The sequence below is a fragment of the Lactuca serriola genome, chromosome 5 (genome assembly GCF_051521515.1).
Source record: "Lactuca serriola cultivar US96UC23 chromosome 5, Lser_US96UC23_V15, whole genome shotgun sequence".
In the NCBI taxonomy this organism is placed as follows: domain Eukaryota; kingdom Viridiplantae; phylum Streptophyta; class Magnoliopsida; order Asterales; family Asteraceae; genus Lactuca; species Lactuca serriola.
In genome coordinates, this window is record NC_136412.1 from 39,927,557 (window position 1) to 39,943,897 (window position 16,341).

The window sequence follows — 16,341 nt, forward strand, 5'->3', positions numbered from 1 at the left end:
TTCTATAAAGTGGGTTAGATCTGATCCCACATCGGCTGGGAAGGAGAACTAAGCATTCCTTATAAGGGGTGTTGATACCTTCCCTATCACAACGCGTTTTAAAGCCCTGAGGGCAGCAGATCCCATAAGAACTCTGCAGTTAAGCGTGCTCGGGCGGGAGTAGTACCAGGATGGGTGACCCCTTGGGAAGTCCTCGTGTCGAGTGGCCCAAAGCGGACAATATTGTGATACGTGCCAGAGGGGGATGTTACACTACGACCCAGTTGTACACTCCCTTCGTTCTACGAACCCTTGTTGATTCCGAACTTCGTTCGCGAAGGCGCCAGACTTTTGACAGGCTAACCCTTTTTTGTGTGCTGTTTTCCCAAAGAAGCTTTGCTCCTCTGGGTGCTAGGCGCTTCCGTGGTTCGCGAGAAGGAAAAAGGACTCATACTTTGTTGCATCTGGCGCGAGACGATAAAGAGAGAGCTTCGTCTATCGATGAACAGCGGATTGACGGAGCTCTTGGCATTGCTTTGTTTTTCTCTCCTTTCCTATCGGCGAGTTCTGACCCTTTTGTTCGAAATTTCTCCGTTCGTACCGAACTGCTTGCAGAATCAAATCATGTTCCACAAGATCCTATATCAGCTATACATCCTCCTTGCATTTATGCCGGAGACGTCGCCAGTGCTATGGGCTTTGGCTTATGTAGATCAAAAATGATGAATGGGATTGTTGCACTCCGCTCGCCGCCAATGCGGAAGGATGACGCCGAAAAGAATGGAAGGCTCTTTCGCTCCGCTGCATGCGTCGGATCCCGTAGAACAAGCAAGCTCTTTACCCTAAAATTAAAACATATGGGCGCAAAAGGCAATCCTGCTCTATTGTTACGTAGCAATAGAAGCCTGCTTATGTTGCTTCGGCGACGTTTCGCCTTCTCTTCGCTCTGGACAAGAGCGCTAGTGGACACGGGGAGGGAGCAGGCGAAGCGTGTTGTTCGTAATGCAAAGAAAGAGACCACTACTTCGCTTCTTTGTTGGATCACCGGCGCGAACACAGTGGTCTCTGACCAGGACCAGGAACCAATTTGAATTTTGATCTTGACATGTCGGTGGTTTTTAACCATAGGCTTTTTGCCAGGATGTTGGTGGGCTCATCATGAATTAGGTCGGGGTGGCTGGTGGTTTTGGGATCCCGTGGAAAATGCTTCTTTTATGCATCGGGTATTAGCTACAACTCATATTCATTCAATAATTCTACCCCTTCTTCATTCTTAGACCTCGTTTCTGAATATTGTGACTCTTCCATGCTGTGTCTCAGGAACCTCTTCAATATGGTCTGGATTGCTAGCTCCCGTTCATAATTTTGCTATAGATGATACACGAGGAATCTTTTTATGGTGGTTCTTCATTCTAATGACCGGCATATCTATGATTATTTTCTCCCAGATGAAGCAGCAGGCATCGGTCCGTAGAACCTATAAAAAAGAGATGGTTGTGGCGCGAAGTACTCTTGTGCACCTACGTCACTCGGCTCGCGCGCAACCCCGCCCCATTATGTTATAGAAGAATTGAGCTTCTTGTTGGGATGGTTATTCAGAGCCAGCAATTGGCTGTCGGATTTCGTCCCGCAACTAGAATAAGATCGCTTCGTGGGTCACTATGATGTGGCTGAATGTAGAGCAGCCCACCCTTACAGCCTTTGATCAGTAGATTATTTAGAACATCGGAAGATGGTCAAGGTAGCTTGCTTCCAAGCCACTGCACTAGATGCGCATGAAGTCATAGTAGTCGGCCCACAATGCCTCTGTTCTATACTAAAATACTATCTCGTATGAATGGGGAATTAAGTCGCTCTTTGATCTGCAGAATAAGGCCTACGAGCTCTCTCTTTTTATGGCAGAGATCTCTCCACACCAAGGAACCAAATCACAATGGATCGAAGAACTGGAAATGATAACAGAATGCATAGTTCATTAGAAGGAGTTCAAATAAGCGGAGAAATATAGTATACCACCTTACTTCTTTCGTCTATGAGGAATAAATAAAATTGAAGAACCCGGGGATATGTGCAAAACTTTCATTCTTGTTAGCCGGAAAATGGCTCGTGGTAAAGACAAGATATACTTTGACCAATCGTGCTCGGAATCTTTTTGTCGATTCGGGGAAAGTTCTCGTACCTTCACCTCTACAATTCGGTAAAGCGGCTTCGCCTCCTCGCTTTTGTTCAATTATAAATAAATAACCACTTTAATGGAGATTTATAGCATCATTCAAGTAAATACAGATTAAGATCGTAAAAACATAAGCTTGTAATATAGCTACACCTAATTCCAGACCGGTTAATGCAAGAACTATAAATAAAGGACCAAGATCCCCTATAAAAACAAAATATCATTCATACATAGCATAGTCCAAGCGAACCCACTTAAAATCTTTACTAAACTATGACCGACCATCATATTAGCAAATAAACGTATTCCTAAGCTTAATGCGCGAAAACAATAAGAAATTAGCTCAAGGAGTACTAAAAAAGGTGCTAACGGCAGTGGGACTCCTGCGGGTAATAAGAAGCTTAAAAAATGAAGCCCATTTCTTTGAAATCCTACTATAGTAATGCCAATTAAAATGGAAAATGAGAGACCTAAAGTAATGAGAAAATGACTTGTAACTGTGAAGCTATAAGGTATCATACCTTGAAGATTACAAAATAACAAAAAAGTAAAAGTGACTTAGATGCAAGGGAAAAACTTTTGTTTAACATTTCCGGAAAGACCCCCTATTTGTTCGTTTACCAGGTTAAGCACGAAATCATAAATAAGCTCTACCAAGGATTGCCAAGCATTTGGTACTAAGTTTCCTCCTCCTTTTTTTGTAACAAAATGAATCAGAAGTAGGACCAAACTGAGAGTTAGCAGCATAAACAAAGATGAATTTGTGAATGAGAAATACAAGTTTCCTATCTTCATAGGAATCAATGGGAGAATGGAAAATTGCTCAAGTGGGCTATTGGGCGTAATCGTAAGAAACACTTTTCATTTCAATCATGTAGTTCCGCTTCTTGCTCTAAAAATTAGGAAAGACTTATCGGAAATCGCCAGTTGGCTTGGTCTGACCAAGAAAGGCATGAGACTCTTTGGGCATTGCTTGGGTCGAGTGAAGTAAAGACTGGCTACCTATAATATAAAGATCCCTCACTGCACACTTTAGATATAATGAAAACCTTTAGTTTAGGAGTCATTCAGGCTAGATCTAAAAAAAAGAACATAGCCTTTGTATGATCCCTTTCTAGTACCCTATCTTCAGCAGGAAAGTGTTCAGTAGGAAAAGACTGGAAGAAATGGGATTCGAACCCATGCATGATGCAATATTCTTGTATGTCGATTTAGCAAACGAATGCCTTAAGCCCTTGTGCTATCCCCCCATGATCAGATCAGATAGCCCTTTGGGCAACCAACCCATTTCGCTCTATCATTTCTTCTTTCTTTCCTAGCCTACTCAAAAACTATTTAGGAAGGGCTACCGTTATATACGCAATTAATAAAGGATGCCGAATCATCCACCGAATCCTATGTTTCATCCTAGTTTATTTGATGTGTATACCTGTTTTCAGTTGGCGTCATGTATATCTAGGCCAATGTGTCTTATTGGGCTTAGTATGTGCTTAGTTTCGGTTAATCCTTAGGCTCTTTTTGATTACGTAGAAACTTGGATTATTTTTAGCCTTTGTAATCGTAATCTAATTTCAATAATTTTTTCCATAGGTTAGTTTCTTTACTTTAGAGCTCGGGGAGTGTCTTGAGTTCTTTGTTTGGTTGCCTGGGGTGGGGTATGCCCCTTCATTTATGTTTACTTCGGGGCTTCTCCTCCATCGGTCAATGTATTCTTACTTACCGAAAAGAAAGACTAGTTAGGTACCGTAGGTAGAGCATATTCCAACACTTCGGATAACCACTTGACATTGACACCTTGGCCAGGTAGATCCGTCCCACTCTCCGGACCTCACCTCTGCTTTTTTGGAGTACGGGATGACTCGGATGGGCAAATAAAACAGAACTTGTCAGTTACGCCTTTAGGGGCCGCCACGTATAACTTTAGTTTATGCTGTAGCATCGGTTATTGCTCTGGTTACGAATGGCCCAATCTATATATGGCAACCACCCCTACTTTTAGTAGATGGAGATGCGCACCTAGGAAAGCGCAGAATAGACCTACGTGTCGGCCAGTGTTGGGGCAGAGATAGGGACCATGAAAGCATGGGATTCAATCGAACCTTTTCGCATAATTCCTAACGCAGAAGAGGGATACTAATAAGCTTACAGCTCAGGCATGGCTTCAATAGCGAAAGAAGTTCTTTCTGATTTGAATCAAGAAAGACAATGAATTTACGAGATCTTGATCCGTTCAGTGCCTTCACTTGTGAACAACAGGGACCCATTCTGTTGATTGCTTCTCTGCCCCAGCTCTAACAAACTGGTTTTTCTTTCTCATAGAATTAGGGAAATCATTAGATTCTTCTTCCTTCTTTTGGTAACATATACCGAGATAGGCTGGGAAATCCCCCTTCGAAAGACATGTGGCAACTTGACCTCTAAGTAAGGACAGGAACGCCCCTGCCCAATCAAACACCACAATCATGAAAAGCACTTGAACCGAGACCTAAAGCTGAACCGCTGAAGGAACCTCTTTCCGTTGTTAAAGCAAGTATGCTTTTTAAGCTTTTTCCTTACTCTTACTAAAGCAGGCACACGCAAAACTCTCTATTTGGCTTTTCACTGAAACCAATACGTCTAAACATAAGGTAGGTGCTTTCACGACTCACTAAATGGGGGATCAAAATCATTGTGCAGTAGAGGCGGAGGACGAAGCGAATGTAGAGGACACAGCATATCCAGGGAAGGAAGATGTACTGGACTCACTCTCATTCATGGCATGGGAAAAAGCAGCCCTAATGACTTTCAGTGAAGATATGCTTATATGGCGAAGTCAGTCACAAAGTCTATGTTCGTATGCTTTCACTCTAAGCCAACCATCCAAAAAGGATGTGCATAATTGATCATTGACCGTAGTCTTCTCTTTTCTCTCCCAATGTGGGGAAGTTTTTTCGGTTTTTTTCTCTTCAGCACAACACTCAATGGTGATGCATGGCGTCATTACTGAATCCTTTCATTGACCTTTCTTTTCTATAACGAAAAAGCCCTCCTCTCGGTGATGTGGGTGAGAAACCCAAATCAGAAAAGCTTAGGAAGCGAATGGCTCAACGGTTCTCACCACCCTCCTCTGGCGCAAACACCGTTTGCTGTGCTGTGCTCATCACGAGAAGCTGAGGAACTCTCTTGGGTGGACTTCAAGCACGATGATAGTCAGTCTGAAGTTTTCTACTATGCCATCTTTATTAGTTCAAAGACCGGGCTTGGGGGTTGGTCTCAGTGATCAATGAAAATGTACTAGTGTGCTACCTTAACATGCATAAATTTTATTAGACTGCTAGCTTTACCAGCGGTAGGAGGGTGAAAGGACGGTGCATGAGTGAAGTAGGATCCTCTTTTTTTGTATCCCATCGACGATATTCTTTGGTTTTGGTACATAACAATTTGCATAAGCAAAGTCGAATATTTGTTACAAATCTAGATCCTGCACTCTCATCTCTAGTCTCTAGCTATCATCTTAGTATATTAGTCAAGCTATATCTTGTACTTTCTTGGGCCTAACTAAGAAAAGAGAACAAGAAAAGCAAAAGCAAATACGACTTTCAGCCAGGCTATTTCATTCAAGTCTAGGACTTAGGCAAGACTTATAAATCGAGCAGTTATAAAGCAGTTTAATCGCATTTATCGTCTCTCACTTAGCTCTGATCTGGTGTCGTCGCTCACAGTCCAAGAAGAGTAGTCCTTTCATTGGCTAGCGGGATTACGCTTAATGGGATAGACCGATCATCGCTTTCTTCCTCTACTAGTTCTGGAGTCAAGCCAACAAAGAAGTAGACTCCTTCCTTTTTCACTGGCTAGCATCATAGGGATATTCGACGTTTAATGAGATAGTCTAGTTCTAGACTAAAGCTAGCAAAAAATAAGACTGAGGTCGATAGGGGCATTACTAGTAATTGCTAAGGTGATTTATTAAGTATTTTCCATGCTCCTCTCCAGTCTCTTTCCAGCCTTTGTGATTTCATATACTATTCCCGTATGCCATATCTCTTATTCAATCTTGCTATACGTCCAAGCTCGGTAGTTGGAAGCAGAACTGAGACTGGATGTGACTGAAGGAAAAGGGAGATAGGTGTGATAGGAGGGCACGGTTAAACAGGTAAGTGAAGGCTGTCTCTCTCGCTCTGTGGTCTTGTGTGAACTCCTTTCCACCCATTATTGATCTTCACTCTAAGTGAGCAGGTCAAAGCAGTTGAGGTGATAGCAATAGTAAGCAGGGAAGCAGAAGCAAAAGGTCTTCGAAGAACTTTTGTGTAATAAAGCTTCTTGGTCTCATTTCATTGGTCTCTAAGGCAAAGTCTCGCTTAATCGTTCATCGATCTTTTTCTGTAAGGCCTCGGGCCCCACAAATACCGATTTCTGTTTTTGTTTGTATTAAAGTGTTGGTAGCTTCTAGCCTCGAGCTGGAAAGTCTCATCGGCGGGGGTACTATAGATATATCATAACTCTCTAATTGAGACTCAATCTACACAATCAATCAATCAGTATGTGCAATATACCGGTCTTTGCAATATGCTCTTTCAAATAGATCACATATCTTCCTGCTTAGCTGTACTACTCTCTGAACTCTTTTGTCCGCTATCGCTTCCTCTAGTACTAGCTCTGATCTCTCTTCAGCAGATGCAGTACGATTCTTTAGTTCATCTCCTGCCCTTTATAGTCGTAATCGCTAGAAACTCTATATCATTGGCAATTAGCATTGGCGTAATCTTTTTTCTCCTGTCGGAAGGGGGTCCTGTCGAAAGCAAGAAAATGCATTGCAAATGGCGTGCCCTTACTCTAATTCTAAATAAAGCTCTTTTGCGCTCTTGGTCAGGCCTGTAACAAGCATCTAAAAAATCTTTTCTTTTCGGCCTATGGTTCGGTCAAAGCAATGACTTGAGTGAGTAAGGAAGTAGGACCTTTTTACCCCGGCTGTGAGTTATTACTGACCCCTCTCTGTCTCTCCCCCACGCTGTGAATGAAGTGAGTAATTCGTTGGTGCTTGCCCTTCAGTAAGTAGTTCGGATGGCTGGATACATGCTACGCTCTGCCACGCTTGCCTGGCCGCGAGAAGCCTTAGGGTAAAATAATCTTGAACAACAATTTGAGAGCATCTTTGGAGTTGAAAGAAGGAGCTAACCTGACTTTCACTTTCATAAAAAGAGAAAACTAGACTTGCACTTTAAGAAATGGAATTGCGATGAGCTAGAAGTTAGAATCTCGCCTATCCACCTGTCTCCGTCTCCCGTAGTTCCCCCCCAGAAACATCCGTTTGCCTACTTCTACTCTGGCCGGGGGTAACAATATTTTTGAGAACCAAGTGTCCCTTGAGGAAGACCTTCAGAAAACCCCTCTAACTCGGGGAAAGGAATTCAAGCCCATAAAATGAGTCAAGTTTATGATAGGTACCAATAGTCTTTATGGCGCTCTTACCCCTTATGCAAAGCACCAATGACTTCGGTCTTCTGAAAGGGGCTTAGGGCATATCATCAAAGAAAGAATCCCAAGGAAGGGGGTGATGCTGAGGTTAGAAACGGTTTCTCCCGCTGTTGCTAGTTCTTCCATTGTTGGTAGTTCCTCAAGTCGGGTTGTTTATTTTTCAGAGCTTTTTCAATTCTTTCAGAACCTTTCGTATGTGCCTATTGGAAGATTTGGGCTACCTCCTCTCTTTCCGATCTCATTCAGATAATAAGCCAGTCCGGTTTATTAGATAGTGAGTGGGTAAGAGAGGTGCTTGGTTTGTCTCTGAATGTAGGCCTAGAAGCATTGGCCGAGTCTCTGAATATTCCCGAGGGTTCTCAGGATAAAGACAGCCTTAAGGTGCTAACGGAACTACCACGGTCTCAGTCCATCAAGGTGCTTGCTTTATTGGTTGGCAGCTTGGTTATAGTCGTTATGAAGAATGAAGGAGTGACGAAGGAGCTCACTTCCGCGACATGGGAAAGGATCATGGGATGAGGAAAAGAAATAAAAGGTGCAAGGTGAGGAGATATCGAGAGGTAGAATAGGTGAAATGAGTTCAAAGGAATTAGTTAAGACACGCTTCTTTAGCACAGGCCACGGAGTGAAAAGAAAGGGCAAGCGATAGAAAGGATAGTCCCTCGTGCGTTCGCGAGAACTACTAGAAAATGGTGAGATCATTAGATCATTAGTGAAAGAAGGTCCAACGACGATCCTATCCTAAAGGAGAAGAAGGAGTAGGAGGAGTCAGTTTTCTATGAAGATCGAGGAATCAATCTCCCAATTATGCCATTCGGAAGAAGTCTTCTACAGAGGGAAAGCCTGTTACGAGTAAGTGGAGAGGAAAGATCTCCAGAGATTCTTATCTCATTCCATTCCAGTGGCTCAACCAGTAACCAATGGCGAAAACTAAAAAATCCATGGTTTCCCGGTAGAACCCTATTTCGCCTAAGTTGTTTCAGAACCGGAAAAAAGAAGTGGTTTTTCGCACAGCTTGTGCATAGTGCAGGTCCCACTTGTATATCGTATTTGGCCAAAGAAGCATCGGAAAGGTTGGAGTTCTTACCTTCTTGGGATTCCATGGACCAAGATCTGCTTTTATTATATGGGCAATACCGATCTACTTTAGTAGATCATATGGATGTAGAAAAAGCTTCTCATTTTGATGAATTGGAAACATCTCTTTTCCATTTCTATTTACCCAGTTCATATCTTTGTTTCGTGTGTTCCCCGGAGGAATTCGATCTCTTCAATCTCGGGATACCACCTAAATAACTATAAATGCGACCAGAGAGTCAAATAGGTCGGGAAGAAAGAGTCTGAGGTTGGGTTGGACGACATACATCTTGGTTGGTCCCACCGCCACTGGGGATTGGACATATATATATATATATATATATATATATATATATATATATATATATATATATATATATATATAATTTTATATTCTTATTTATTTCAATAGCTGCAAGACCACAAAACGGGGTGAAAAAAACCGAAATCCCTTCTTTTAAGTTCCTCCCAGATACATGGCTTACATACCCGACTCAACATTCTTGGAAAACAATCGAATCGAGGGTCCGGAGGAGAATTGGCCATTCAATATTGTGAACTAATCGAGACCGAAATTGGAGAAAGATATACGAACGGAAAGGAATAACCAATCGATGAAAGAACATGAAACCATTATGTTTCAATAGAGGTACGAGAAAGGGTTGGGGGCAATGAAGTAGGTGAAGTGGTTGGATTTTGCGAGCTGTTCCCACCACTGCTGGATGTGATTCCAAGAGCCGAACGAGAATGAATACCACACAGAAAAGTCAAGACCAGGCTCCCTAATGGAATGTTTAACCGATCCATTCCAGATTGACCGAATTGGTATGGAAGTTGTAACATGGGAAAACCACGGAAAACACGACTTATTTGAGTAACCCGGTAACCTACCAATTGTAGAAGTAGGATTTTTGACAAGCAATAAGCACTTAAATAATACAATTCAAGTGTACCATCTTCTTTCTCATTTCGAAGAAAAGGTGCGGAAGGAAAAGGAAACAACTGAGGGATCCGAATCGGACCTAAATGGGAATGACATGAAAAGTCTTTTTCAAAACCTAGCATTAAGGGCGTTACGACGATATATGAGAGGAATGGAGAAAAACTCGTGATTGGTGTGGAGGGGAAGGTCTGTTTATAATATAGTTCAAGAAAGAGTCGTCTCATTTCCTTACTTCTTCGTTCTTTCTAATTCATTCACTTCAAGACTGGTTCTGAACGCCGCGTAACATCATCTTCAACCAACCTCCATCGTACCGGTGGGACCACTAAAGAATTGCTTATACACTAAACAGCTGCTTATATACGCTTACTAAAATACTGACGTTTATTCATATTCAATTCATTAGGCTAGCGTGAAACTAAGAAAGATAGATGTGCCTAAGGCGTAAGCAAACTGTGCATGCTAAGAGAAGAGGAGAGATGTTCGCAATGACTACCACAAGAAAGCCGCCCCCTCTCTTTAAAAGGGACCATCACTTCGTTCGTACCTTCTTAGCTTAGGCTTGCAACTTTACTTACTTTATGGCCTTGCCGCCTTTTTATAGCAAAAGCTAAGTGCTTTAAAAGCACGCTAAGAAAGGTTGCTTCTGTCGGCCTTTATGTGCAACAGTCCACCAGTAGCGGAAGATAGGGTTACCGTACATACAAGAGTCTTCTAGTTCTTACAGAAGCTCTTTCTTACCAGTCATGTAGTACAACAACTGTCTATTATCTTATAGCCCGGCGCGGCGGGTCGCCTTTTTAATTCAGTAGATAGAAGAAAGTATTAGATAAGGAGTAGGTGAGTGAGTCCTCGCTGACCTGAGCGATTTCGATCACCTAGTAGGCCTTTTCTTTGGTAGGTAACAGCGCCAAAGCGTATCATCAGATTTGACTACGAAGGAAGGAACTCGGCAGAAGATCGGTCTACAAGAAAGGTCCACTTATCCACGGGCTCATTGACAAAACCGCCGTAGGAATGGAGACCTTTCAATAGAGCGGAGGTGAACTGATCAACGAGAAAGAGGCCCTACTCACTACAAAGGAATACACCACAAGATCGAACTGCACTCATGCCTCTCCCACATCAAGTTGACCGCCAGACTGGAGCTTCGTAACATGTTGACGAAGACCTACGAACTGAGGGTTCGGTCAGTACAAGAGACTACTTTGTCTCCTCGGACGAAGAATAGCCCCGCTCTCTAGCCGACTGATCCCGTTGATCAAACTGGGAGGGAACGTGTCACATTAGAGGTGAACGATCAGAGGTGTCCTCTAATCACTACGATGAGCTGGTCCCTCTTTTAGTAGACTCAGCTATGAATATTCATGAAAAAATGAATGCCTCTTTCACAGCTAACCCCATTTTCTTAATGCCGAGACTTTCTCTTTCGTCGAGCCCCGAGCTTGTGGTCCTCCTTTGAGTTTGGGTTCAATTGGATGAATCTGTCAAGTCATGGTCAACGTACGTAGCAGCAAGGATGGTGCATCGCCTCTTTCTCGTTCTCGCTCGGGAGCCAAAACGAACACGCCTGCTACCTACTGTACTGGACCTTCGACCAGGCATTCTACCTTTGTCGAAAAGGAACCAATACCACTTCATTGCGCTCGAACAGTTGAGCGGCCGCCGGCTCTTCCGTGCACAAATATAGATTCATTCTTCGTACCTGGTCCAGCCTCACAACCCTTCGCGGGTTGGTAAGAAGTCAATCTTGTTTGGTAAGACGGAATTTTACAAAGAAAAGAGAGTGCTCGCCCTGGCCAACAAAGACCGTAATTACATAGATAACTGCTCCTCCCCTTCTCCGTCTTTAAGGCTTTAAGGCGAACCGTATGGCGGCTGGAAATAAAGACGACCTCACCTTCTCGTAGACGGTGTCAGTGAGAGCCATTTTAGTACCCCCCGTTGACCTTTTTTTGTAGATAGAATCTTCAATGAGTGGAAACAAGCAACCTTACTATGCTAAGAAAGGTGCTTGTTGAGTAAGGTCGACTTTCTTCGAATGCTTGAGCGCTTCTTTCTCATATCGATCATTCAATATCCTTGACTTTTCAATAAGGGGCGCGTTAATAGTCTTTTTTCTTGCAGGAGTGCTAGTGCGCGCCCTTACGTTTTCTTCGCTTGCTCTGTAGTACGAGTCTCATACAAAGTCGCGCCCCTTTAATATGATGAAGAGGGGCCGCCCTCTTTTCTTTTCCGTACCAATCCTTATTTACTACTACATCTTTTTTGGGGTGTATAGCTCAGTTGGTAGAGCATTGGGCTTTTAACCTAATGGTCGCAAGTTCAAGTCCTGCTATGCCCAAACCTAACTTGCACTATACTATGAGTAAGGATGCGTAGTAGCGCAAAGATCACTCTTTGGCCTTTAGATTAGAGGCGCTTCGACGTCTTTGATTGGATGGAAACATCTATCTAAAGTGTGCAGTGAAGGAGAAGAGTAAATAGTAGGGGAAAGAAGAAAATGGCACATTGACATTCATCTTCCTCTCGAAGGGCTTTGAGAAGAGGGGCAACAGTGAAGATACTGAGACCGTGTCTTTGGGTTCTTAGTAAGAATCTGTTGCAAGCAAATGCATGTAAGGGAGGAATGCTCGCATTAAAATTTAAAACTTGTCGTCTACTTGAAGGAAATGTTTGGAACAGGAAACTTACAATAATACAACGCCGCATTCTTCGAAGATTGAGAAACAAGACGAGATCTATTAAGAGAATGATTTATTCTCAAAAAAATCTGAATAGTTACATCTAATTACAAACTACACGAAAGTTGCCCCTTGATTTGAATTTTATCTTTGTTATCAGTACCTTTTTTTTTCATTAGCTTTGGCGTTCCGGTTGCCTTTAGCGCCGGCGTGAGTCTTTCAGCCATACCTTCCCATTCAGATTGGTTTACCTTTACTGAGGATATGCTGGAAGACTCAGCGAGTTCCGGGCGTAGTAGTAGTACCAGCGGTAAATCAACCGCTTCCGGGGGAACAAGCTACGCCTCCCGCTCTTTCGGGAGCTCGGACTCCGCCCTACACCCCGTACTCCTATGGCCTGGAGGAAGTGATAGGAGGGGATTCGGTCTGCTCTATAGAGGGCCGCCTCCTATCGGGCAAAACAGCGCCTTCGTCGCTAGATATATATCTAGCCCGAATCAACGCCAAGGACCTATTCGAGATCAAGGTGGTTATCATCCGGGAGATGGCGGGCCTGCATCCAAGTGGCGATTGGCTGGGGCGGGGGGATCGAGCCCTCGATAATCCGAGGGGGAAGGACTCCTTGGGGGAGCTCCTTCAAATGCATAGAGACCTACGGGCTAGGAATTTTAAATTCGAGACCTTTGGCCTATTAAAGGAGAAGGTTTTCCTTAGGGATACCCCTCCTCAGAAGGCTCTTCCGCATAGTCCCGCGATCCACAAACGAACGCATGGGACTATGCCTTGCTAGCTACGTGCAGCCTACCTGCGGGAGACCGTAACGTCAGTCACTAAGTACTCCATACGTGGGAAATGAAAGCAGAATTTGTTCGGATCCTCCCACATGTTCAATCTTTTTTTAGCGGTTTCCCCAGAGATCTTTATCATTAATGCAACCTTCATTTTGCTCATTCATGGAGTTGTATTTAGTACGTCTAAGAAATTTGATTATCCACCGTTAGTAATGTGGGTTGGCTTGGATTACTTAGTGTTGCGCGCCTAAGAGGGCAGTGCGCTTTGGGATGCGGAGGAGCTATTATCGCCTAGTTCCCTAACCTAATGCGGCATCGGGTTCGGACCGCTGGGAACCGTAGCATGGGGGGGCTTAGAATCCTTTTGCCGCCGCAAGGCTGGCTAATCGTACGCAGCAGGCTCGAAGACCCCTGGTTCTGAAAGGCACATGAGTCCGAACGCTATGTTGAATGTGCGACCGACACTAGCTAGGTACCTGTGCAGGTGAGGCGTCGGTTGGTCCTAGAAATGGCGGCAGCGGCGCGAGGAGTTCACGACCAAACATGCTACAACCTAGGGATCACAAGGCAGCTCTTTCGCTCTCTAGGGATCAGGGGGGGCATAGCAAAATTCTTCTTGGAGGAGGGTTGGTTTGCCCGGGAGACTGATCCAGCCATAATGTAATCCTACCTATACTATAGCACCGACACCCGAAGTAGAGCATACATACGACGATCTACATGCGTGAATAGCGGGGAGGAAAGAAAGGGTGGTAGATGATAATGAGAAAAGGCGCCGCGTCTGGGCAGGCAGAATGGATGAGTGAAAGGTGTCATGCCATGGAGTGGGTAATATCCCGAGTCTCATGTAAGACAACTAAATGCACCTCGAGGTGCTGCCGAGGAACTAATGGACCTTCTCGAGCATAGGATAGGTAATTGAGAGATAGATCTAGCCTATTCGTTATGGGGAATCAATGCTCCGGGCCGAATAGAGCTTACCTACGACACCTGGCTTTCTCTAGTGCATATTAGCTTAGCTGCGCTTAATAGGCCGGTTTGCTGTAACGACCCGTCTCCGGTATGAAGATTCCATAGTATTTAATTAGAAGTTTGCAAGAGGGACTCGGCGAGTTCATAGCCTGACTCGCCGAGTAGGGACGGGATTTTATGCACGTGTTAGTCGGCGACTCGGCGAGTCCATATTCGGGACTCGGCGAGTCTGCCTGTCTGGAAGAAACCCTAAATCCCCGGGTTGCTCACTATTTAAACCACCTTATAGCCCCCAATCTCGCCTCCTTCACCCTCAGAGAGCTGTGAGAAAACCCTAATCCATCCTAGAGTGATTTAAGTGTTATTGTGTGAAATTTTGAAGGCTTGAAGAAGAAGAAGAAGAAAGGAGCAAGGGGAAGAGGTGTAGAGCACAGATCCAAGGGCAAATCAGAGTCCATTGAGGTAATCTTCAGATTTCCTTCCATTTTATGCTTAAAACCTCCATTAGAACTCTTCTAGAACTAGATTGATGCTTTTTTTAAGCCTTATGATTATATGGATGCCCTAATAGTTCGAGATATCCTTAGATCTGTTCATTTAGGAGTTGTAGAGCCCAGATCTATTGCCTTTTTGAAGATACCTTGCATGAAAACCCTAGATCTAGCTTTTATTATGCTTTTTGAGCCATTTTATCTTCATGGATTCATATGGGCACGTAAAGATAGAATCTTTACGTGCTAATCGAGTTAAGGGAGTCCAGATCTATAAGTTTTATACACTGGATTCAAGCAGAATTGAGTTTAGAGTAGCAGCATGCAAGCGACTCGGCGAGTCGGAAGAACGTCTCGGCGAGTCGAGTCGCGAGTCCCCGATTTCCCCCTTTTTGAGTGATGCCGAGTGGGACCAGTGAGTGGTAGAGTGGACTCAGCGAGTTTGAGGTCAGACATAGTAATGGAGGGACTCGGCGAGTTGTTCATACAACTCGGCGAGTCCAAGGCAATCTTCTTAGCTTGAAGAACAACTCGTCGAGTTGTTCATACGACTCGGCGAGTCGGATGCAGATCGCCTGAAGTTTTAGATTCAAAAGGGAACTCGTCGAGTTAATGCCATACTCGACGAGTAGCAGCGAGTAGGGTTGAGAAGTGAGAATAGGGACTCCGCGTGTTGGCGGCCCAACTCGGCGAGTCAGGTCAACTATAGGTTGACTTTGACCAGGAGAGTTGACTTTGACCAAGGGTAAAAGAGTCATTTTACCCCAGTGCAGTGATTAGTATTTCATTGAGTGTGTTATGGATTTGTAGCCGGGGAGATACCGAAGCAGCAGCAGTTAGCTTCCAGAGCCATACACACAGCAGCCAGTTCACTAGGTGAGTTTCCTTCCAGTAGGAACGGGTCTAAGGCCACAATGCCGGCCCGTTCAGTTAGCAATAGTTGTGGACTTCGGTCCAGTGAAGTAGTTAGTATGTTTGACGCCTCCGTGGCTCAGACAGGATTTATGTGTTTATGCTAAGTTGATATGTTATGCTATGCTGTGACCAGTAGTCCGGACTTCGGTCCAATGTAGGGGACGAGGTCCCAGTCAGTTTCGGACTTCAGACCGATGTAGGGGACGGGGTCCTAGCCAGTTAGTCCGGACTCCGGTCTGATGCAGGGGACGGGGTCCCAGATAGTTAGTCTGGACTTTGGTCCGATGCAGGGGACGGGGTCCCAGTCAGTGGGCGAGGCCCAGTATGTGCTTTATATGTATTGTATGGTATGTGGTAGTTTGGGGGGGGGGGGGGCTCTCTAAGCTTCGTGCTTACAGTTTCAGTTTTGGTTTCAGGTAGTTCCGCAAGCAGAGGGAAGAGCTCGGGATGATGGCATCGCACACACCACAGCTTCAGCTTTTATCCTGGGAGTTGATTCAGTTTCTTCATATGTTTTGATATAGTTGGGATTCCGTTTTCCTCACAGTATTTTACTATGGTTTGAGATACATAGTGTGTGGTTTATTTATATGATACTTAGATTTATGATTTTTGGATATATTGAAAAATGAAATTTTTGGGTCGTTTCAAGTTGGTATCAGAGCCTTGGTTTGAGGGATTCGGATACACTTCCCGGTGTATTTGAACTCAAACTAAGGGAAAGTAAAAAGATTTTTTTTAAAGGAAAATGTTTTCTAAAGAATTTTAAAAGCACTTAGAAAGAAAGAAATTTTTAAACGAGATAAGGGTGTGGTGCATGCGATTAGCCGAGCTCAAGTAAGTACTCCCAAATTACCCATGC

General features: G+C 44.1%; 1 protein-coding gene, 1 non-coding gene and 1 pseudogene across 2 annotated transcripts; 2 read left to right on the forward strand and 1 right to left on the reverse strand.

The window, feature by feature from the left end:
* Positions 1-427: 427 nt before the first annotated feature.
* Positions 428-646, reverse strand: LOC145049449 (uncharacterized; annotated as a pseudogene).
* Positions 647-8,395: 7,749 nt separating this feature from the next.
* Positions 8,396-8,902, forward strand: LOC145049675 (putative mitochondrial protein ymf1). The gene has a single exon (XM_078998053.1). The coding sequence runs from the start codon at positions 8,414-8,416 to the stop codon at positions 8,900-8,902; it is 489 nt and encodes a 162-aa protein (XP_078854179.1). The 5' UTR covers positions 8,396-8,413.
* A 2,995-nt stretch (positions 8,903-11,897) lies between these two features.
* TRNAK-UUU (transfer RNA lysine (anticodon UUU)) lies at positions 11,898-11,970 on the forward strand. Its single transcript has one exon. It is a non-coding gene; the product is annotated as a tRNA-Lys (tRNA).
* The last annotated feature ends 4,371 nt before the right edge of the window (positions 11,971-16,341 follow it).

What these genes read in the sequence shown, in the direction of transcription:
- LOC145049675 (XM_078998053.1), top strand. Translation starts at nt 8,414, where the DNA reads ATGCCATTCGGAAGAAGTCTTCTACAGAGGGAAAGCCTGTTACGAGTA.